General features: G+C 39.2%; 2 protein-coding genes across 2 annotated transcripts in view; one reads left to right on the top strand and one right to left on the bottom strand.

The window, feature by feature from the left end:
* Window positions 1-8,886, bottom strand: part of LOC145780334 (dynein axonemal heavy chain 6-like) — a 78,885-nt gene extending 69,999 nt beyond the window's left edge. The window contains exons 1-10 of the mRNA XM_082592035.1: window positions 8,735-8,886; window positions 7,895-8,028; window positions 7,031-7,192; window positions 6,171-6,346; window positions 3,397-3,546; window positions 2,972-3,089; window positions 2,352-2,445; window positions 1,904-2,123; window positions 995-1,085; window positions 151-225 (exon numbers count right to left, since the gene is read on the bottom strand). Coding sequence (XP_082448161.1) covers window positions 151-225; window positions 995-1,085; window positions 1,904-2,123; window positions 2,352-2,445; window positions 2,972-3,089; window positions 3,397-3,546; window positions 6,171-6,346; window positions 7,031-7,192; window positions 7,895-8,028; window positions 8,735-8,828 — 1,314 coding nt within the window. The 5' untranslated portion in view covers window positions 8,829-8,886. The remainder of the gene's footprint in view (window positions 1-150; window positions 226-994; window positions 1,086-1,903; window positions 2,124-2,351; window positions 2,446-2,971; window positions 3,090-3,396; window positions 3,547-6,170; window positions 6,347-7,030; window positions 7,193-7,894; window positions 8,029-8,734) is intronic.
* A 9,709-nt stretch (window positions 8,887-18,595) lies between these two features.
* Window positions 18,596-25,366, top strand: part of LOC145779210 (exosome complex component 10-like) — a 34,345-nt gene continuing 27,574 nt past the window's right edge. Inside the window, exon 1 of the mRNA XM_082590746.1 lies at window positions 18,596-18,913. Within this exon, the coding sequence (XP_082446872.1) occupies window positions 18,674-18,913 (240 nt within the window). The 5' untranslated portion in view covers window positions 18,596-18,673. The remainder of the gene's footprint in view (window positions 18,914-25,366) is intronic.

A 25,366-nucleotide genomic window follows, 5' to 3' on the forward strand; every position in this document is an offset into this window, starting at 1 on the left:
CGTCAACAATAAACAAATACGTGTATACGAATGGACGAGAAACGAGCATGAGCCAGTGAGATGCACCAATCGACTTGGCACTTATGTTTAATTTGTTGCAAGGTATACCACAATAATTAGTGGAAATGCAACATTGAAAACGATACTCACATTAAATAGTGCTGGGTAGAAATGTTTCTCTTCCTCTACTTCATCTTGTTCTGCTTCACTTTCTTCATCGATGAACTGAACATGGTTTGTACAAACGTCAACCATTGAACAATGCTGGACCTTGGTAACTATAAATGACACATGCGGGCCTAACACACATACAAGAATGAAAAAGTTAATTCAATAGTTCTATAGCTTCTTCAGTAGAATATCAGAAAGGAAGAAAAGCCAACTGATTTCCACCCTGTAACAACACTTGCAAAGGAGGGAAAAAAACCCATTCAATACAAATCCTCCTGCTTAAGTCATAGAAAAACTACTTTGGTTTTTGAATCTTTGTCCTCGGACTGACAATGCCTCTGAGGTTATTCCTGGTAGTTTCGCATAGGCCTACTTGTAGAGGCTTTAGACGCAGGGTCAGTTACCGAAATTGATAGAGTGAAGTTCACCATAGCTCGAAGTGTTAATGTATGTGAGCTATTCCATCTACTTGGTGCCGGTAAATGGAGAGCAGTCCTGAAATGAGTTGCTCAAGCGCACACCCCGAGAGCCGAGCTTTACCACTGAGCTAACGGGGCTGTCTGATGGATCACAGAAAAAAATCTATCGTAGTATACAGAGAGTGAAACTAGCCTACTGTACATTCGAGGCCGGTGTGACGCAAAAACCACCATGACAGCACGTATTACCTTCTTATCTGCTGAAAAAGTGAAATTACCGAATAGCAAATATTTTTTTATATTCGACATGGCATTTATCAACACAGCCAAGATTCTACTAAGTGAGCAGATGGGATAATTTAGAGATAAACAGTAAAACGTTTATAAAAGCAATTAAAACCTACCACGTCCGGTTTTATAACTTTTTTCGAATCGGTGGCCTCCCTCAAGGTTCCATATCCGTTCCTATCTCCATGAAATGTTACTTTACTGAATCTAAACGAAGAGATCGACAATTTTTACATTAAATTCAAACTAACCAAATCAAATAAACACTTGCAAATAGTATCTAATACTCTAATAGCCGATGTATTTCTATCCCGACATCCAATATAATGACGACCTACCCAAACGGGCGGAAGGCCGATATAATAATAAAGAGATGAAACAAAATGAAACACTTTTTGGCTCCCTCAATTCAATACAAAAAAGTACCTCGTCGAATTCAGACCAGCTCATTCTTCATTTATGTAAAGGAGTAACCTACGGTAGGTGATAAAAACACAGGTTTGCAGAGTACGGTCAGTCGTTCTGACAAAAAAATAAATATCGCATAACACGCATCGTAGCAGCTTACTAGTCTACAGCTACTAGCAGAATAACAATATGTATAAAACATTCAATCATAATCATCAACCAATTTTGATTATACAGGTCATGAGGTAATCCTCTTGTTGAGGGTGTGGCCTGTCTGTCTGTCGAGGGCGAAGTCTTCCTCCACACCTCGCGATCCCTTGGGTTGGCAGAGTCCATGTTCAGGGCTAAAAGATCACGCATAACAACTTCTTCCCAAGAAAGTTTTGGTCTACCTTGACCCCGCTGTGCTGCAATGTTGACACATCTGACCTGTGAGGTCCAGCTACTGCTGCGCTCAACATACCAAAGTCATCTCATTCTGCTCAAAGAGGAATTCACCAACGTCTCTTATTCTAAGCCTGGATGAAAGAGTTTCAAACTGGATGTGGCAATGACATTGTGTGGCACAAGGCACTGCGGGTTGTCTATTATTTGGCTACATCTAAACTACGTCTTACAGATTTGCTTTGCTGAGGGCATCGTTGTAGTCTTCATCACTTTCATTCACTTCGCATCTTCCTTCTTTGTTGGAGACAGACAGAAAGGAGAGAAGGTATCTCATCGATTTGACAACCAATCTGTTCAACATCTCCTGGTACAAGTCGTCAAGCATACGAACAAAAGATGCAAGTCTAGAGAGGTGTTTCCTCCAAGCAGCTAGCTGGGTATAGGTCGTGTCTAAAAAAACGTTTGAAAGAGCATTTCTGTTTCATACTATAACGTTAAAATTAGTCGTATTGTAGCGTAGATCTTTGCCAACGTTTCATATTGTCAATACCGAATAACATGCAGTTGTTATAAGCACGTGCATCAACAGAAAAACATAAACATTATGGTTGATTTTTTGAAAACTACAGTAGATAGTCATCAAGTTTAACTTTCGCTAATCACGAGACAAAGCCTCACCTGTGATGGTAGCGTCGGTATTTGGCGGGAAGAGTTTGCACGTGACTTTACCTTTCCGTATGTCTTTGGTGATACCGACGTGTTCGGCACAAGCCTGTTAACAAGTGATGAGGGTTAGGTTCGTTTTAGTGACCATTAAACGACCAGCTTGTTTTGTGCTCACCCCATCACTCAATTGACAGTGATGTAACTTAACAATAACTTAAAACGTGTAATAGTTAATGAAGTATGAAGGATATAAACCCCTAGATGAGCTACCAGAAAGTTGCAAAATAAGAACATGAAGTCGGATTCAGTTTATCCATCACAAGCAAAGTACGAAAGAGACTTGTACTTGTAAAAATATCAAGTGAGCATCAAAACCGAAGTAATCAGTAGACGTTGTGAGACTGAAGATGCTGTATAGCGAAATCGATTTCTCATCAATAAAATGAGGCTGGTTAACTGTTGTGCTGCGTGATTAGTAATGCATCCTATACTAGTTGATACACAGTCAATTGCTCCAAGCTGACGGTTTGGTTGGGTTAGCTTCTAAGTACCAAAAAAAATTTATTCGACAGACGTAATTAAGTATGGGATCAAAGTCGTAGTGAAAACACTATGAATTTTAGCCAACTCACTGTGCAAGTGGTTTCAGCCAGCATAACGACATAATCCCGAAACGCTTTAAGAGCGTTGATCGAAACTCGAAGAATCGATTCCTGATCTTTGCAAAACTCTTCCAGGTTGTACGTTTTCCTGTCGCATCAAATATTGGGAAGATATAAAATAATTGACAAAATTATCTTTCTCTAGTACATTCGAAGTATGAGCTACTCAATTCCGTGGCTCATGTCACGTTCATACTACGACTATCATTAAATGTAAAGGAGAAAACATGCAGTAAAAAGAGAAAAGCAAATAGCCAACAAAAAAGCACAAAATTATCTGCATCCGAACTTCACAGCTAGATCGAGGTAAGTATAAACTAAGCCAATCTAAACATACTTGCAAAGTATTGCTTGGAAAGTATTTTCACTTATTTCAAAAACACATGGAAGTTTACCTGGAATCATATTTCAACAGGCAGACGGCGCTTTCACCAACTCCTAAGCCGTCCTTGCTCCCACAAATGTCTTCACAAGCTCTCCGTACGTGGAGTATGCAGCTTTGCAACTGAGAGTCAACAACAAAAAGGGCCCGGCCGATCTTTACTCTGGAAAGTCAATGAAAAATAAAATGTCGCTTCGAAAACTTCAGCTTGGCGCTTTCGTCTAACGTGGAACGCACCAGGCACTAACGCTCAACGCACCAGGCACTAACGTGGAACGCACCAGGCACTAACGTGGAACGCACCAGGCACTAACGTGGAACGCACCAGGCACTAACGCTCAACGCACCAGGCACTAACGTGGAACGCACCAGGCACTAACGTGGAACGCACCAGGCACTAACGCTGAACGCACCAGGCACTAACGTGGAACGCACCAGGCGCTAACGCTTACGGTAATGCACCAGGCACTAACGCTGAACGCACCAGGCACTAACGTGGAACGCACCAGGCACTAACGCTGAACGCACCAGGCACTAACGTGGAACGCACCAGGCGCTAACGCTTACGGTAATGCACCAGGCACTAACGTGGAACGCACCAGGCACTAACGTGGAACACACAAAGCACTAACGTGGAACGCACCAGGCACTCACGTGGAACGCACCAGGCACTAACGTGGAACGCACCAGGTACTAATGCTGAACGCACCAGGCACTAACGTGGAACGCACCAGGCACTAACGTGGAACGCACAAAGCACTAACGCTGAACGCACAAAGCACTAACGTGGAACGCACCAGGCACTAACGCCGAATGCACCAGGCACTAACGCCGAATGCACCAGGCACTAACGCGGAACGCACCAGGCACTAACGTGGAATGCACCAGGCACTAACGTGGAACGCACCAGGCACTAACGTGGAACGCACCAGGCACTAACGTGGAACACACCAGGCACTAACGCTGAACGCACCAGGCACTAACGTGGAACGCACCAGGCACTAACGCTGAACGCACCAGGCACTAACGTGGAACGCACCAGGCGCTAACGCTTACGGTAATGCACCAGGCACTAACGTGGAACGCACCAGGCACTAACGTGGAACGCACCAGGCACTAACGTGGAACACACAAAGCACTAACGTGGAACGCACCAGGCACTCACGTGGAACGCACCAGGCACTAACGTGGAACGCACCAGGTACTAATGCTGAACGCACCAGGCACTAACGTGGAACGCACCAGGCACTAACGTGGAACGCACCAGGCACTAACGCCGAATGCACCAGGCACTAACGCCAAATGCACCAGGCACTAACGCGGAACGCACCAGGCACTAACGTGGAATGCACCAGGCACTAACGTGGAACGCACCAGGCACTAACGTGGAACGCACCAGGCACTAACGTGGAACACACCAGGCACTAACGCTGAACGCACCAGGCACTAACGTGGAACGCACCAGGCACTAACGCTGAACGCACCAGGCACTAACGTGGAACGCACCAGGCGCTAACGCTTACGGTAATGCACCAGGCACTAACGTGGAACGCACCAGGCACTAACGTGGAACGCACCAGGCACTAACGTGGAACACACAAAGCACTAACGTGGAACGCACCAGGCACTCACGTGGAACGCACCAGGCACTAACGTGGAACGCACCAGGTACTAATGCTGAACGCACCAGGCACTAACGTGGAACGCACCAGGCACTAACGTGGAACGCACAAAGCACTAACGCTGAACGCACAAAGCACTAACGTGGAACGCACCAGGCACTAACGCCGAATGCACCAGGCACTAACGCCGAATGCACCAGGCACTAACGCGGAATGCACCAGGCACTAACGTGGAATGCACCAGGCACTAACGTGGAACGCACCAGACACTAATGTGGAACGCACCAGGCACTAACGCTGAACGCACCAGGCACTAACGCTGAACGCACCAAGCACTAACGCAGAACACACCAGGTACTAACGAGGAACGCACCAGGCACTAACGAGGAACGCACCAGGAACTAACGCGGAACGCACCTGGCACTAACGAGGAACGCACCAAGTACTAACGCAGAACGCACCAGGCACTAACGCGGAACGCACCAGGCACTAACGCGGAACACAGTAGCCTAGGCAGTAACGCGGAACACAGTAGGCACTAACGCATCTTTTACCTAAGCACCAGGCCACATGCTCCACTAATAAGATTGAGAAAAAACATGTAATGTTTCTCTATTTCTGCAACAATATTCTGGTTAGCTTCGCTCGCTTAACCAATTTAAAATAACCTAGCCAACGGTGTGAAGCAAGCGTGGTTTTCAAAGAATCAAAGGGGTAAAACTCTCCTTTACTACAGAAAATAATGCAGTGTTTCAAAGTTATCACTCAACTAGACAATTAAATTATATTAATAAACGAATATAATCAACGAATATCAAATGTTAGCAACTTATCACTAAAAGCAAACAACAGAACAGTAGATAGTGTCCTTCAACTAGAAATAGTTCACCCTGTTAGATAGATTTGCTACAGCGACATCAGTAGGATGTAAGAAAATATGAAATTTTTGCGGCAACATACAACCTTCAAATCCATAAACAGTCAATGCCGTTCAAAAATAAATAAATGCATAAACAGTTTTTAAAATTTTATATAAGTTTATCTTCGATTATCGTACATAGCACAGATGGATACAACTTCGCTGGGCAATGGGCATCCGTAATCTATCTAGTTTCAGTGTATACAAAACCACAAAGTCACTCGGACACACATCAACAGCGCACACCTGGAGCTGAAAGTCTTGCAACCCCGAACGTTATTTTTCCAAACGTTGAATTGCTTCCAAATTCGAAACTTGGTGAAGACCGTCAAATTACAAATCATGTTGTATAGCCGTTGCTCATACAGCCACCAAATCACCGGGTAGATGTCTGAGTCTATGTCTTCACCGTTCCGTACGCACTTTAAAAACGCAACAAGCACTGGTCATTCAAGTCCAAGCAATGTTATCACTAAATAAAAATGAACAAGTTGCATAAACGAAATGTCTGGCCAAAGCAATTTAAACGCATTAATCGAAGAGTCTGCCAAGTTTCACTGAGCCAATCGCAATGTATTTTATCAACTTGTGGTTGTGCAGAAATGTTTTATGCCTACTTTTGCCCCGCTACTGTTTAATTCCCTCAACAGGGGTTGAATCGGTAATGGAGGAACCATATTTCATAGTAAGTAACTACTGCAGAGGATTCACAGTCAAAAGTAAACACTTTCTCAGTTTTAGCACATCACCCTCGTGAACTGTGTGCAGTTGATGAGGTATATGCAAAAAGTTACTGGTGACCTCATGGAAATCTACCTCGATTTATAAAATACAATAAACAGTAACAAAGTATTCAGTCTATGTAGCAATGGCTTGCAAAGTTATTTAATTCCGCACGAAAATGGGCGAATGGCTCAGTTTTCAAAATGGAAATCACAGGACCCTGTTGCATCTCGGAGCTTTCCACTTGAACATTCAGCAAATACGTTTTTACAGAGTTCGGTGGAGGTACCCCCAGATTGTGGGGGTAGTGCCAGTGGAAAAAGTAAATTTACAAAACATCTAAAAGATTTTCTTGAATAAAATACGCTAAATAATCAACTTACTTTAGTAACGGAGGAGGCACTTATGATATAAAACATTTTCTTGGGACGAGCCTGGTGGGCGGAAACGACTTTAAGGGAAAACGGATTCAAATGAGGAGGGTTTTGAACCTTTGCAACCGCGTAAACAAATTCTCCACTGTCCTTTTTCATGTCTAATGTTTCCTGCAAACAAAATAGTCTAGAATTTAAACACAATACCGTATTATCTGGTGTTTAAAAAAAAAAAACATTAACATTGTTCTTAAACCCTTTCTCGTCGGAACTATTGTTTTTTGAGTTAATAAATTAAAATAGTAACCTGTGTACGGCATGAACACACCAGACGTAACTGCAATCTACTATGAGTCCATGACCAGACCATGGCAATAACCGTTGTTTTAACGAGCGCGAATAGCTCAATAACTCAATAGCCCCGATAGCTCAATTGGTTAGCGCGTCACTTCTGGAACGAAGAAGCTTCAAGATCAAGCGGCGCTGGTTCGACTCTCGGGGTGTACGCTTGAGCAACGCACATTAAGGACTGCTCTCCATTCAGCGGCATCTAATGGATGGAATAGTTCCCCGGCAACAAGACTTCAACAATCGGAAACTTCACTCTGTCAATCTCGGTGACCGGGCCTGCGTCAGTGATTCAAAGCCTCTACAAGTATGCGAAACTGCCAGGATTAAGCTCTGCAAGAAGCTTTCCCAGTCCGGGGATAAAAATTCAAACAATCAATCAAAGTTGGCTATAACGTTGATATCTACTTCCTTCATTTTCTACAAGCATGGGAATAAAATAAAAATTATAGAAAGACTTCACGAGTGTGACTTCAACAAAATTTATAAAACGTGAAGTCACCAGATCTTGACGCATGTTTATACCTTGAGGGGGTTCCTATGGTTTGTGAACTTCATAGCGTGACGTACTCCGGGCCCATGACGTGGCAGCATTGTTCGCCACTCTAGGGCGTCCCTCAGTCTCACAATGTGGTTTATAACGTCAGAATCAGATGGGTCTAAATACAAGCAAATAATAAAGCTATAGTGTAGCACCGTCATCAAGGATATGGAGTTTTACTCGCTAATACATCAAGAGTGACTGGACTTTGAAACAAGCTAACATTGAAATCAGTTCACCAAGCAAACATCCAGGTTTAAAGTCCCTTAGATTTAATTTTGGCCGTCAAAGCAAATATTTGTCAAAACATGGCAGGAATCTAGAAAAAGTTAGAAGCAACAACGTGGAAGCGTTGAGACGCGCTTGAAACCGAAGTAACAAACTAAATACAAAAACTTAACAAGGTCACAACATTTTCAATTTTTCATTTTTTTTAGAAAGTTTGAGGCAGAGAGTATTAAGTTGTCGTGCTTGTTGTTGTAATGTTGCAAGTTAAAAGTCATGGGAGCTGTTGGGAGAGAAAAGGTTGGTAGTCCTATGGCAGAACATTTAAAAAATGATATGGAAATATCAGACATTTAAAAAAGGAGGAAAATTAGCCTTCATTGGCAAAAGTAGAGTGCACTTAAATCCGCCAAGTAGAAGGGAAGATTGAAGAGCTTTATGCAAGAATGATAGAGGATATGCACCCTATAACATGACAGTCATTGAAGAGGATATGCAGCCTATAACATGACAATGAAAAAATCGAAATGAAACAGCCATTCTATCCTGAAGTCCGAACTCAAAAACTAAAACTTTTCTATCAACACATCACCACTTGCCCTGGATATCATAAACATGCTCCATCTCTCCCGTCTTCGATACAGAGCTTAAAACATTCTCCCAGACTATTTCGTCAATTTTAGATGAAGACATCGACCAGTTGCTCTTTTCAGACTTCACGCTTAAATGATCACTTTCATCTTCTTCAGGTTCGCGGCCTTTATTTATGATCCTGCAATCAGAGATTTTGCTTTCTAGTTAGGTTTTGTTATCCTGCATGAAATGCTTTCTCCATTCATAGAAAAATGTAAAACTACTTCAAAAAATGAACCTAAACACGCGTCAGTGATCTGCAATGATTCAGCAGATCTAAATGTTGTAGCTAAAGCGTTACTTTACACATTTGGTCATGGCAGGTAATTATATGTCCGCCCCGATAGCTCAGTGGTTACGACTTACGTGCCCGGCTCAAGATCACGCGGCGCTGGTTCGACTCTTGGGGTGTGCGCTTGAGCAACGCATTTCAGGACTGCTCTCTATCACCATTCAGCGGCACCCAATGGATGGAATAATTCCCCAGCAACAACACTTTAGCAATCGGAAAACTTCACTCTGCCAATCTCGGTAACCGGCCCTGTGTCAAGAGCCTCTACATCTACAAGTATGCGAAACTACCAGGAATAACTATCAAGGCTTTGTCAGTCCGAGGATAAAGATTCAAAACCGATTCAAAACTATATCATACAATATTAGACAACGTCAGCAAATTTATCAAAAATCCCAAAAGGCACACGGAAACTTTAATTTCGGTGAGTTACTGGAAAAATACAAATGGTGCTATAATGAAATCAAAATGAAATATCAGAATCTGCTGTGGAAAGTCATAATATTGTACTGCTACTTTTAATAGCATTTTGGCATCAATAGCGGCGTTTTGTTTCATGTTTTGTACTGCAGAGAGAAGGGCACAGCCATAAAAATACGAGATGCGTAGCTTACACTGTAGTGCGGTAGAACTTTGAACATAATATTCCCTATAATGGAATTTATTGAGAAAAAACTTGCTGTGGAGAGACAGGCAGGGGTGGTAGCTTCTCAAGGGCTTCTCGTTTCCGGTGAACTCTTTCAATCTTTCTGTCATGGTCCGTTTTGAAGAAGGTTGTTCGAAACACCGGCTTATGAGGGATGGCAAATCTTACCTCTGTTGCATCTCCCTAAAAACAATATATTATTTTCATGTTTCTCAGCAGCCGATTGTAGGCTACAGCAATGAGAATTGACAGAAATAGACACGTCACGTGTTTGGCCCATTGGATTGAAGAGTGTTAATGCCTAGCGTAGAGGCTAAACAGTTATGACTAGCGAAGAATCACACTTGTACTGACTGCCAGGTAGATCGCTCCTTTCAACATAATATTTTATACCATCTAATAATCATCAAATACAATTTTTTTTAAAGTAATCCAAAATTTGTAGTATTAATGCTTAAAAAATGTATATTATATATGCTTAAAAAATGACATGGCCATAACATCATGCAAAAATAAGTAGGCTAAGTCGTAATAATCTCTCTTAAGTTCTCACTAAATATAAACTTATAGTAAAAGTATTAGTGTCACAAACTAGTTATTCACGTTTTGTCCCCTACAAGGCTTTGTCTACTTTTCTTATTCGAATTGAGGTATGCGTGTGTTGCATACTTTCATTTTTTCACCACAAATATTTTTGATAAAAACTAAAGTGAAGATTTAACAGCATCTACAAATCTGTCATGTAAAATACATGGAAACCAACATAATGAAAACACACATCCGAATCAAGTTTCCACCACATAAACAATGTTTTTTTCTAAAAGAAATAAAAACCTTAAAATAGTCTACTTTTTTTACCATTTCTTCACTTGTTTGGGATTGATCACATTGCTGGTGTCTTGTAGCTTGGAACACCGACGCATTGTCAGCATAGCTATAAAGTTGAGAATGAAGCCTCTACAGAAAAAGAAAGTACATTAGACTAATGATTAAATATGTGCTAAACAGCAAAATTCATGATGAAAAAGCACTAGATTGTGATAGTACGATACCGCATGTTCCTTGCAACTACAATACAATGTGCATGCCAAATCTGTTCAATAACTCAGCACAACTGACTTAGCTCACAACAACTGACTTTTGTTTAATCAATTCTTAACAATCCCAAATAAAATCCGTTATTTTTGCATTGATACAATGTCTGCAAAATCAATGTAAAAATGACGGATTTTACTATCTGAAATATTTTCCTAGCCTATCCCAATTGACAAGATACAATAATGTGGGGGCATTAGATCAGATAGGTACAACCTGAGGACGGTGATCCAAAATTCGATGGCCCGTTTGCATTGCAAAAGTGTGGTTTTGACATAAACGAGTGATGCTTGAAGTTGACACATGCAATCCTCAAATTATCGATAATAATTTACTTTATTTAATTGCAAATCTATGTTTGCATTTGTTTTTCCATACTTTATGAGAATATTTAAAACTACATAAAAGTATGTTGAACTGGCAAAATCCGCTTTTCTTAAATTTTTTTTGCAGCGAATATTTTTGCATGCAGGATTAAAACTGGACTACTAGGCTACTACTGACATAATTTGTTTTGTGAAGCACTCTGGGCAGGAACAATGCATATCAGTCTGTTTTTCGTTTTTCATATCTTTATCCTGCATTGCGGGAAAGCGGACTTGAGCGCTATGTATCAGTGTACGCCTTCCGACGTACACCTGACCCACGCTGCAGCCGACGGCAATGTCTGTTTCCGGTTGTCTGCTCTACTTATGACTTAAATTTGGTACTACCCATTACTCGAAATTGATCACTGGGTAGAGGCAATTATTGTAAAGTTTCTTGCCCAGAGAAACAACAGCAAGTGCGGGTGGCTGGAGTCGAACATACAGGCTCTCGACTACGAGCCCAACGCGCTAACCACTCGGCCACTGCTGCCGACAAGTCAGCGCTATATAAAAGCACACATTATTTTACACTTTATGCAACAGTGAACAAGCACATTATCAAGATAAGTATTAATAATAAAATGGTACTCTGAAGATTAATTTATCCATGCGTATGTTCAGAGTACCATTTTTAATGATTACTATCAACCATATTGTTAAACTACCAAGATTAAGCTTCGGAAAATGCTTTCTTAGTCCAAGGCTATTGATACCCATCTCAATCATGTCATTCTTATTTCTCAGCCATAAAAATCTTTGATTGCATTAACATTCACCCACCTTTTGAACTCTTTCATCGCCACTTGCTCGTACACTCTTCATTATTCACTGGTTATCAAATAATACTTTCATATTTGTTGAGCTTAATTGCTAAAATCAGCTAGTTAGAATGAAAATAAATCCTTAAGATAGTTAGTCAGTTGTAATCAAAACAAAAAAACTAAACTGACTCAAACTGTAAAATTTTAGCAGTACTGAAATGGAAGTTGTCATTACCAGGTCATATTTTTGCATAATGAATTCCGCTGTTTATCAGTTACTACTTCCATCTAGTACATCCACACTCCGTACAAGTGCTCTTGCACTTGTTTACAGCACCTCCGAATATGCTTCCCCCACTTGGTGCCGCAGCGTACACACTCCCAAAATTGACGCTGCCCTCAACACCACCATGAGAATAATCACCGGTTGCCTGCTTCCAACTCCCACTGACTTTCTGCCGGTACTATCAGGCATCGCCCCAGGTAGACTTTGTAGGGAAAACCACGTACGTAGTCTGGTCCTACAAGCTATGTCAAGGGATGACCACCTCCTCAACCAGATTGTTCTAAACTCGCACTCCCAAAAGCCCCAGCGCTTAAAATCTCAACGCCCGTTCTCCCGACATGCTGCAGCTATGTGCAAATCAAACTTCCACATTTCCGAAGTTTGGAACCGTGAATGGAGAGAAGTTGCGAGACCAACCCAATTCACAGTCCTTCCCAATACCAACACTCCACCTGGAGCAGAACTACCCCGGAAGGAATGGGTGAAGCTCAATCGCCTGCGGACTGGAGTGGACCGTTTTAGCAGCAACATGTTCCAGTGGGGCCTCACCGATTCACCATCTTGTGCGTGTGGCTCAGATTTTCAAACTGCACACCACATTATCTATCAATGTCCTGTATACCAACCACAAGATAGACATGTGGACCTAACAACGCTCGATGAATACACAATCCATTGGCTGAGCTGTGCCTGGATGTAACAACGTGATCTGTGGCGGCCTCAAACGCAAGAAGAAGAAGACTTACTACTTGAAGTAAAAGTAAGTTACAATGAACATTATCTGACTGGCTTGTATTTTGACAGCACCAAAACATTTGAAATTGTCTTGGTATCAAGTTGCAAAACAGTCTCACTAAAACAATACATTAAACATATACAGAATACCCTTATTGAAAATAAACAATGTGTGGTATTGTTTTTATAAAACATGCTACTAGTACTTAAACATAGACTAGTACTTAAGAAATAAACAATGATAAGCTAGTAGCTTATTTCGCAGCTATGTTAAGCTATGATAACAAATGCTAAACAATCAGCTAAACAATGATATGCTAACACATGATAATTAATGATAATAATAACAATAACAGTGATGATAACAACGATGATTAAACTAAACAATGATAAGCTAGCACCTTATTTCATAGCTATGTTATCAATACATAAAGTTTATGGAGTTCCATTAAGGATATGGAATCTCCTGACTAAGAAGCAGCAGGTCAGCGATTCTCCATCAAGTATCAAAAATACTGAATACATAAAGTTCTTTGTACACAAACACCAGAATGGAATAACTTATACATCACACTACTTTAACCACTAGCAAAAATTAACTTGAATGACGAGAATGTATCAAAGACTGAAAATCCTTTCACCAGGGTACACCATAACTCTCACAGTGGTGCATGAGTTCAAAGGGCTGAATAAGGAATGTGCAAATGCAAAAGATGAGGCAATGTCAAGGTATGTAAGAATGAACCATGTCTTTTGTTGGATGCATGAATTTAAATCATCTAACTACAGGTCACAGCGCCAAAAAAGATGATTAAGAGTGGCACTGATCACAACTGTGCATAGAACAGCAGCATTAGTTCTAAAGCTGTACATGATAGAAAAAATGTTAAATATCATTGTTCTACTTAAAAAAATCAAAACATGTTACTACAAAATAGGCTAAACAGTCTGAAAGCAGCTCACTTCGGGGACCTTTTAGTCTTTTGCTACCATTCTTGTTCTATAACTTGGGTATACAATTCCTTTTGTCCAACCATAAACAGGCATAGCTCAGCAACAACACAACATTTAACATTATAACACAAAAATAAAATAAAGCAAACGCTTACAACAATACATATAGGCTAGACCTTTTTAAATCTATAAAAAAAAAAACAATGATACATTGCATTAGAAAATACTAGAAAAACACAATATAATATAACATCAATCAAAATCATCAATCATTTCATTTTTCGTCATTAACGCGTTTGGGACAAAAAAGATACTAACTACAAAAATCGATATAGACCTACCAGCACGTTAACGAACGGGAAAAGGTGGCAAAACCTTGAAAGGTTTAAAACGTGCCTGAATGAAAAATTATGTAGTAGGCTATATATCAGTAGTTAGCACGGCCACAAAACCCAAAAAACAAATAGCAAAAAATAAAACAAAAACAGAGAGAAGCACACATATAGTAATGAATAACAGCCTAATGAGAAGTCTTGTGGATTGAATTTGCCAGTTCCAATATTGATGTGGATGAGCAGTCATAATAATAATAATAGGATGAAGAAAGAAAACCGGACATAAAAGAAACCCATCCTCAGGCAAAAGCCCGTTTTGATGTGGCCCAGGAGAGCAGGTGTTGAGCTCTTCCTATGGTTAGACTGCACATCACACAGTAGCCTAAGACGATTGAGGTTTGATATCCAGTTTAAGTTATTGTTTGTTGTCCTGGTGAGTGACGGAATGGATGAGCTGGTAGATGATGATGTCCTGATGGTGTTGATGAAGCTCTCATCCCCTTTTACGACATGTCGTGTTGATTATGGAGTGTTGCGTTTGCTGTTAATATCTACAAACATAAAAGTACAGCACAAGCAATCGATATTATTGTTAGGTAAGCCTAATCTTTTGTAAATAATTTTGGATTTCCAGTAAAATCTTCACAAGAATGCAAGAAAGCCTTTCTACGTTGTCTTTCTATTGCGTGTCCGTTTTGCTTAAATGTTGTTTTAGTTTGTGAATAAAAAGTGAGTTTGTATCAGTCTTTCTAGTTGAAGAAAGAAATTCGTTCCATGTTTTCGCACCTGTGAATTCTATTGAATGCTGAGAAGCGTTTTTGAGAAGTATGGAATGTTTAGAGAATCATTATCATGGTTTCTTGTAGACAGGCTGTGAACCTCTTTGACATATTTAAAAAAGTTGGAGAAGCAATCTGGTAGTAAATTGTTATGAAATTTAAACATGAAAACACCAATTTCCAGTTTGAACAATTGCTCAATTGATATCGGGATCTTGCTACAACTATCATTGTTGGGACAGAAAATACATTACAACAATAATATTTAATCTAAACATAGAAAGACTGCCTATCCTGCTCACATACAAAATGACGTCACAACACAAAGAATCAAGTACAGAATTAAGCTAGGAGGAGAAGTATCCAGGCAATTTGCGCAAGATAGACTAAAGCAAAAAACCAGATAATTGCACAAAACAAAAGCAAGAATGAGTAAACTTTCAACCCACGGCTTAACAGGCAATTGTTTGCCAGCGAAGCCTCCTACCTCTGAACTGTTTTTGTTTAAATTGTAACATGTGTGTTTCACTTATTCACTTTAGTTAGACCGAACCTTGAAATAGGCTTTCTCATTCCTAATTTTTGTAAAATGGATTAGAAATGTATGGCATCTTTAATACTGAGATAATACCAATCACCGAAGCCTGGCGACAATAAACCATACCGTATATACCTTGGATAGTTATTTCAGACGTTATAAGTATAAACGTAAACACATACAAAAAATTAGGCTAACCCACCGACACTTTCTGCAAATATGACGTAATGACGAAAAATAAAATGAATAAATACGGTATGTTGATCTATGAAGGAGTTCATAAGCCTACTTCAGGAACACACTACAACCATTCAAGGACAAAATTATTGCTCAATAACTTTTATTTCAGCACAGGTCTACTCGATTATTAGTTTTAAACAGACATACTGAATATTTATCACAAAAGGAGACAAAAACAAACCAAAAAGAACGTGCAGAAAAACATTTCAAGAAGCATCAACAAGCCATGGAAACCACAACTGAAAATAAAAGAGGATCTTGCGCCATCGTGTGAATGAATCAGTTCAATTTATTTCAGTTTGATGCTCTCAAACCAAAATGGTTTATATCTGGAAGGGGATTGGAGAATGTTTTACAAATTTGATTCTACAAAACTAAACTAGTTGGCCTAAATAGATGCAATAAAAACAATGGAAAGTAGCAATTATTTATAATTGGATTTCTTGGGAATTGTAAGACATTTTTACAGATCCTATTATGTCATTTTGCCTTTCAAAACAAAGTAGACTATTCTTGTTTGAGAATGTTCATTCTCGAAATGTGAAAGCTTCTTTGAAAGCTTAATTCTGACAGTCTCATGTACTTTCACAGAGTTTACACCAATTACGCAGACCTGGTCATCGAGGTTGGCTTGTTGTTGAAGAAGAAGTGTTGTTTGTAGATTATTCCATTCACAAGCAGTCGCTAAATGAAAAGAAATGAAATAGATACATAATTTCAAACGTTTTCGGCAAAAGTTTCTGCCCTCTTCAGGAAAATATCTTAATTCCTCTAAACAAAACAATTATTCGTGAAATGTTAATAATAAAATGACTGGAATTCAATTGTTTTGTTTAGATGAATTAAGATATTTTCATGAAGAGGGCAGAAAGTTTTGCCGAGAACGTTTGAAATGAAAAGAAGTCCTTGAAACGCATTCAAGCGCACTTTTATAATTTTACACTCGCTGAAGTTTGTTTGTTTGCTTGCTTTTTTGTTTTTTCTTACATTTTTTTTTTGCATATACCGTAGCTGTGTGCATTGTGCATGCTCATAATGCTTACGGTATATCAGATGAACGCCTCTTTTTTCAGTTTGTTATTGGACGAAGAAGCTGGCTAATAGTTTTTCTTTCTGTTTATTGATTGTTAGACAACACGTGCCAACTGCCAATCCGTTAATTTCACCTGCCACGAACTTTCAGCTTTTTCCCAATCAAGCTTTTTCAAATCTCTGACAACGATGCTCACCTTTCGCAACACTCATGCTGCTGCTGCACTCCGTAGCGTTGACAGGGAAGTCCAGGGGTACTTTTGGACCCAACCAAGCATGATTTTAGGGGGCTGAAACATTTTTAAGGGGGACAGAGTGCAAAGAAACTATGGCGTATTGTTTGAATGTAGTGCGTTTTTTTTTAATGTCTTAAATTGAAGTGTGACTGAACAACTGAAAAAGAACGATGTCAAATCCCTCAGCACTTGTCTGGAATGCAAAAGGCGCGCGGTTGAATCAAAGAATTCGAACAATACGTGTGCGCATGCCGGCAAAACCACGCAATTTGACTGCAAAGAAATCTACAGCCATCTAGTGGTTTGAGCTCAAAAGGAAATCGACATGCTTTGCTATTTAACTTTAAGACTGCCAGTTTGTCAGTTTTTCTGGCAAATTGGAAAAATTTGATTGTATTCATCTCATGTAACAGGAAATGGAACTGTTTGTGAGATTTTTTATGAAGTTTTTAATAGTTTATAAAGGGCATAGTTTTAAGAAATAATGTAACAAAATTGTAAAACCATATATAAATATTTTATTTGCATCAGACAAAGCTGTCCATATCCAAAACAACGAAATAATACACAAACTGCAAATGCACAAATAACAAACAACAACAACAAAATAGCAATGAAAAACAACGAAATGATACACAAACTGCAAATGCACAAAATCTCACTAAATAGGCCAGCTACTGTTACAAGTTTACAGACAATGGTACGGTAAAGTTAGAAGAACTGAAAGTATTTAGAATGATAAAAACAATCAGAAGACATGGCAGCCATCAAAACTAGATAACAGCATACATAGAATTATTATAATGACAGCGGTAATTTGATATACCTAATAAACAGGTGATTGATAATGATTGATTGAATCTTTATCCTCGGACTGGGAAAGCTTCTTGCAGAGCTTAATCCTGGCAGTTTCGCATACTTGTAGAGGCTTTGAATCACTGACGCAGGCCCGGTCACTGAGATTGGCAGAGTGAAGTTTCCGATTGTTGAAGTCTTGTTGGCAGGGAATTATTTCATCCAATAGATGCCGCTGAATGGAGAGCAGTCAACGTGCGTTGCTCAAGCGCACGCCCCGAGAGTCGAACCAGCGCTGCTTGATCTTCAAGCTTTTTTGTTCTAGAAGTGACGCCCTAACCAATTGAGCTATAGTATTGGGGCGGATAAAAATTGCTATTTTTGACTGTCTACAAGCCGTCTAATGTTTGAAAAGTAAAGAGCTAAGAAACTTCACATTTTGTCGCTTCTAATTTTTTAAACTTGTAATGTTGATATGTACATATTGTTTTCACTATGATTATCAGAAATAAATTGAATTGAGGCAAACTTTTTTAATATTATGGAAATATTTTCCATGAGCATTACTTTTTAAAACATTGTTTGGTAGTACACTTAATTTGTACGTGGCAACATCATTAAGCAATTGTGTTGGTTTCTCTGGTCTGCTCACTTCTCTACTGACTTACATTTTATTGCTTTATTTTTCTGTTTGTTAGATTTGTTAAGTGTTCTGTTGGTAAAAGGTGATTCAGATCCTGGTACTGCAACCAATTCGTGGTAATACATTGCTTGTTTATCTACTTTTTAGAACATAGTGCTGAAAGTAGGGTAATGGATAGTACATCCAGTGGAACCTCAAAAGCAGAGAACAGCATTCCAGAATGTGATGAATTTTGCAAATGCAGTCTTGGTTCATTAATTCAAGTTGTCAAAGCAAGTCATGCACTCCCCAAAGCTGGTGATGATCATGAATTTTATAGCAGTTACTCAGGATTTCAAGACTTTGTGACATATCAAAAAGAACGGCTTCTGAAAAACATAAGTGTATTGATGAAAAACAATGGTTTCAAGGTACAGTAATAAATATTATCTTGGGTTAGTTTCAGCTGTCATCTTATAATTATCACTATTTTTATGAAACTTACTTCGACTGCAGTAGGCCTACATAATATTGTGAAATTGTACAATGGTTTTCATATATATTTTTCTTAAACTGATGAAAGCATTTTAGTTGTGTATGCTAGCCTACACTATCTTAGCTACTGTGCTGAAAAGAGAAAGATTCGCTGATTGATGTAAAAAATTTACATGAAAAATGGTGATTAGATTTAAAAGAGAAAAGGGTGCTGGTTAAGCATCGGCCGCCTTGGTCAGTGACGTCATTAAAATGTGTGACGTCATGCAAAAAAATGCAACTACTTTTAGGAAGGGTGCAAAAACGCGGAATAGAAGTAAAAGCGGAAAGGCTATTGAAGGCTAAATATTTGTAGTGAATAGTTCCTCCTAGCTTTCTTATTTCTGCTCGGATTTTAACAATTTTCCTATCGTTGGAAAGCATGATGCCTCATCTACCCGAATGGATTAATTGCCAGTCTAAAGTAGGCATTACATTTATGTAGCGCTAACTTAAACTTTACTATTTTGTACCAATTCTTAGCAATTCAATTTCTAAAATAAAAATATCAAACCAACACAAATTAAAAGAGTATGTCTTGCTTTATTCATATGTTAACTTTCACATTTATATCTAATCAACAAAACGAGCAATCGTTGTTCAAACGTAACCGCTCGACGAAGCTTTTTTCCAATGCATTTTTCAAGGCGATTTGATCGTGGTTCAGTATGAGCCGCCCACAGTTTGCTGTGATCAATGAATACTGCCTCCACCAAATATGCTGTAGCTTTCTCATTTCTGCTCGGATTTTAGCAATTTTACTATCGTTGGATGGCATTATGCTTCATCTACTCAAATGGAGTAATTACTAATCTAAAGTAGGCATTATATTTATGTAGCGTTAACTTAAACTTTACTATTTTGTACCAATTCTCCGCAATTCATTTTTTACAATAAAAATACCAAACCAACACAAATTAAAAGAGTAATGTCTTGGTTTATTCATATGTTAACTTTCACATTTATATCTAATCCACAAAACGAGCAATCGTTGTTCAAACGTAACCGCTCGACAAAGCTTTTTTCCAATGCATTTTTCAAGGCGATTCGATCGTGGTTCAGTATGAGCCGCCCACAGTTTGCTGTGATCGATGAATACTGCCTCCACCAAATATGCTGTAGCTTTCTCATTTCTGCTCGGATTTTAGCAATTTTACTATCGTTGGATGGCATTATGCTTCATCTACTCAAATGGATTAATTACCAATCTAAAGTAGGCATTATATTTATGTAGCGTTAACTTAAACTTTACTATATTGCACCAATTCTCAGCAATTCAATTTTTTAAATAAAAATACCAAACCAACACAAATTAAAAGAGTATGTCTTGCTTTATTAACCTAACAACTTTCACGTTTATATGTTATCTACAAAACAAGCAATCGTTGTTCAAACGTAACCGCTCGACGAAGCTTTTTTCCAATGCATTTTTCAAGGCGATTCGATCGTGGTTCAGTATGAGCCGCCCACAGTTTGCTGTGATCGATGAATACTGCCTCCACCAAATATGCTGTAGCTTTCTCATTTCTGCTCGGATTTTAGCAATTTTACTATCGTTGGATGGCATTATGCTTCATCTACTCAAATCGATTAATTACCAATCTAAAGTAGGCATTATACTTATGTAGCGCTAACTTAAACTTTACTATATTGCACCAATTCTTAGCAATTCAATTTTTACAATAAAAATACCAAACCAACACAAATTAAAAGTGTATGTCTTGGTTTATTCATATGTTAACTTTCACATTTATATCTAATCCACAAAACGAGCAATCGTTGTTCAAACGTAACCGCTCGACGAAGCTTTTTTCCAATGCATTTTTCAAGGCGATTCGATCGTGGTTCAGTATGAGCCACCCACAGTTTGCTGTGATCGATGAATACTGCCTCCACCAAATATGCTGTAGCTTTCTCATTTCTGCTCAGATTCAAACAATTTTACTATCGTTGGATGGCATGATGCCTCATCTACCCGAATGGATTAATTGCCAGTCTAAAGTATGCATTATATTTATGTAGCGCTAACTTAAACTTTAAATCCTCTCCATCATCATTTTGCATCGGATTAGAGACAAAATTGACAGCTTCACTGGACCCTTCCAAAGCGGTTTCAAACGTGGCAGAAGCTGTGCTGACATTGTCTGGGCACAACGTATGCTCGTTTCAGTGGTAATGGCTAGAAAATGGGACTTCCACAAAATGGGAATAGATATGTCCAAAGCCTTTGACACCATCAAACGCAAAAAAATCCTTCAAATTTTAGACCAAGCTGGCTGTGATGAAGATGAACTGCGACTAACCCGCGCCCTGCTAGCTGGCACGAAACTGTATGTGCGCATTAACAACGAAATATCCGCAAACTTTGAGACTACCATCGGTTCCCCTCAAGGAGACAGCCTCTCCCCAATACTCTTCACCTGCTACCTATCTGCAGCATTGAGCTCAGTGCGAGAGCAGTCCTCCAGACCAAACCCCCCTATATCTGACACATGCATGCCTTTGGAAATGGAGTATGCAGACGATGTTGAGTTTCTGGATAAGGAAAGACAGCCACTTGATATGCTACAATCTATTGCTACAAAGAACCTGAAAAACTACAATCTTTTCATGAATGAGACTAAAACTGAATTCACCCACATATTTCTTGCAGACACAAATGAAACTGATACTGATAGCCTACCGATTCGAGGAAACGAAAAATGGCGTACACACAAACTTTTGGGATCATTATTGTGCAGCACTGCCGATGTCAAATCCCGCTGCAATTTAGGCAATGTCGCTTTCAGATCACACTGGAAACTATGGAGCAAGAGATCGAGAATCCCATTACAGTTGCGACTAAGATTGTACAACGCGTACTGCATCCCAATTATGATCTACAACTGTAATAGCTGGTCTGTTACCAAAGCAAGTCTTGAAAGATTGGATGCCTGTCATCGAAGACATTTACGTGTCATAACTGGTCATACTTGGCCAAACAGTCTTATCTCGAACAAAAATCTCTACAAAATATGCAACAGTGAACCATTGTCTTGCAAGATCTCCACCATGAGATGGAACATGTTTGGACACATTCTGAGACTTCACCAGGACTCACCTCCTCAGAAAGCCCTTGAATTTGCAATAATTGGCAGCAAAAAGTACCAAGGCCGAACCGGACGTCACCGTACCAATTTATTACAACTGCTGAGATCTGACATCAGAAAAGCTGGCCTGGGATCCTTGCTCAGCACACCACATCTCCATCGATTGCAAAACATCGCAAAGGACAAAACAGAATGGAGATCCTATCAACCTTGTTGAAAGACTGATCGAAGCCAGCGGATGCCAAACGATTTGGCTACACTGGCGGCGGAGACAGTTACAATAATAATAATAACTTAAACTTTACTATTTTGTACCAATTCTTAGCAATTCAATTTTTACAATAAAAATACCAAACCAACACAAATTAAAAGAGTATGTCTTGCTTTATTAAAGGGGTACTAAAGGAAAAACCTGACTTGGCGATTTTCCACGTTCTTTGTGTTTAACATGCTACCATAAAACGATTTTCAATAAAATTTTGCCCCATTGCGGTCTGACCACCATTGTGGGCGTGCTTTTGTCAGAGCTTTCAAAATGAGTTTGAGCCTGAGCAACGAAGCGTGCGACTGTGCAGTCTACGTCATAAAGGCTAGCAATCAACCGATCATGCAATAATTGTTACTGCGGGCGATTTGACTGTAGGCTATGTATGTATTTACATCAAAACAGCACATTTTAACATCAAAACAGCAGACAGTTTGCTCAAAACATCAGATTGGTAACGTGGCTTTTGTTATTGCTGGCCTTTATGACGTATTCTCGAGCAGTGTTTGCACGTTTTGGTCATTTTGAAAAAAATGAAAATAAATGAAACTCTGGACTTTGGGCCTTGCCAGCGCCATTGAAAACAAATTTTTTTCGGTAATTGTTTTTGAAATGTATTCTTGAATGTTCAGTTTACTCATTTTAATGCTTAATTCCGGTTTGAAATTTTCCTTTAGTATGCCTTTAACCTAACAACTTTCACGTTTATATATTATCTACAAAACGAGAAATCGTTGTTCAAACGTAGCCGCTCGATGAAGCTTTTTTGACAATTTTACCATCGCTGGAAAGCACGATACTGCATCTACCCGAATCAATTGGTTGCATGTCCAAGGTATACAGTACATTTATCTAACGCTAATTTAAACTTTACTATTATAACATCAATTACTCCAAAAGTGATATGACATTTGGACAACACCATGAACTCCAAACAGACTTAAGCAATGATATCCATAAGCAGACAATAGGCAAAAAGTGTTTACTAATTCCCTTTAACTGAATCTTGCTTGAACATTTTTAATTATTGCAGACATGTTGGATCAATGTGCTTGGCCTACGCAGTTTTTGAAGTCAAGATTCAGTTGGTCAAGCAAAAATAGTAGGCTACACATTTAGCCAAACGCAGCAGCACCACTTTTCAAGATTGAACAATAGAAACCCTTTAATGATGCAAAAATCAGTAGTCTTAACAGCATCAAATTTTACGTCTTGAAGCAGTTTAACATCGCCTATCTTAATACAAGAAGTAGAATGGGGTGACCACTGGCGCCGACTTACGGGGTTACGGGGTGGCCACGCCACCCCGTAACCGCTGTGACGGGGTGGCAGCCACCCCGTTTAGGTTACATTACTTGCTGCAAATAAATGTAATTTGAAAGGACGTTTAAATCTTTTTTTGATCATTGGTTTTCGCTTCAAGTCAACGTAAAGCAAGAGGTGAACCAATACAGTATTGCGAAGAAAATGATTGTTTTTGTCACAAACATGATACTCGCGTAACATCAAGCAAGCTACGTGAAGATTACACAGCACGTGGCTACGAGTTTTTTCCTTGTTGTTGTTGCGATCGTTTTATTTGTTACTTGTCATAAGTCATTGTTACATTTGTTAGGTTTACAATGGGATTTATTAATCAACAAAATACGATCTTTCCATTGCCTCCCTCAAAAATCTTTTTTGAAATTTTTTAAACTGCTCATGATATCGCTATAAATTATGCCAGCTATAAAATACTTGGAAATAAAATTATCTCGATGATTGATAGCTCCACCCCCTAAATAAATAAATGAATATCTATTTTCAAATTTCATTAAAAAAATGCAATTTTCGAAACTTTTTGAGTTTTATTTAAAAAGTGCACTTAGTAAAGTAGCAGTTTTAATGTTCTGCAAATTTACACGTTTACATGATTCTATTCGAGGAAAGCTACACCCCAATTCCCAATAATAAAAACAACCTTTTTCAATTACTCAAGATTTTGCATTTTGAATTATTTTCCGATTTTAATTGGAGTGTACTGTTATCTACTTCTACTTCATGCTTTAATTTCTACTTTGTTATCTACTTCATGCAGTAATATTGCGTGTCAATGCATGACAAACTGTGAGGCGGGAATTTATTGGTCTAACATAGGAGTTGCTTGTTACATCATAGAAAAAATTACGAAAAGTCGTCCAGTAAAAGTTTACGCCGACATTCCAGTTTTATTCAGCTTAAAGATGCCACCGAAAAAGCGTTCAAAATTGCAGGTCATTTTTGTTGCGTCTAGTCAGGATTTCAGCCAGCATGAAAGTGACCAAACGCCTGAACGAAAGTGTGCCACTGCCAAAAGGCGTTAGCACGATCAGGGAGGTGGAAGAACCGAGCACGAGCAGGATAATCGCTGTTGAAGGGAGAAGCTTTCAAAAATCGTGGGAGAGCGAATTCCCGTGGCTAGAATACGATAGATGCAAAGATAGAGCATTCTGTCCGATTTGCAACTATGTCGCAACTGCTTGATCTATTTGCAAGCAATGAAACAATTTCATTAATGCTTCCAACGTGGTCTGCAGTGTGAAAATATACTTATCGTTGCCTTCCACCACCTGTGAGGCGGAGCGATCGTTTAGTGCACTCAGGCGCATAAAAACCTACTTGCGATCTACCATGACGCAACAGCGATTGAACCACGTCCTAATTTTAAATGTTTATCAAGCAGAAACTGCACGGTTACAACTTGACCAGTTGATTAACAGTTGGATTGACAGAGCTGCTGTTCGCAAAAATACTTTTGCCAAATGTTAAGTGTCAGAGCAGCAACGTAACAATAAAATTCACGACGTACCTCCTGTGCTTCGTTTTAAAGTTGCTTTGTAAATTATCGGGCTACAAATCAGGTGTGAAAAGGCAATTGCCATCTACGAAACACGCTTAGTAAAAATCAAACAAAAACAAGCAGTTTGAAAGTTTTTAGGTTGCCATATTGTGCTATCCGCCACCCCGTGCAAAAATAA

The sequence above is a fragment of the Aplidium turbinatum genome, chromosome 11 (assembly GCF_918807975.1).
Source record: "Aplidium turbinatum chromosome 11, kaAplTurb1.1, whole genome shotgun sequence".
NCBI lineage: Eukaryota > Metazoa > Chordata > Ascidiacea > Aplousobranchia > Polyclinidae > Aplidium > Aplidium turbinatum.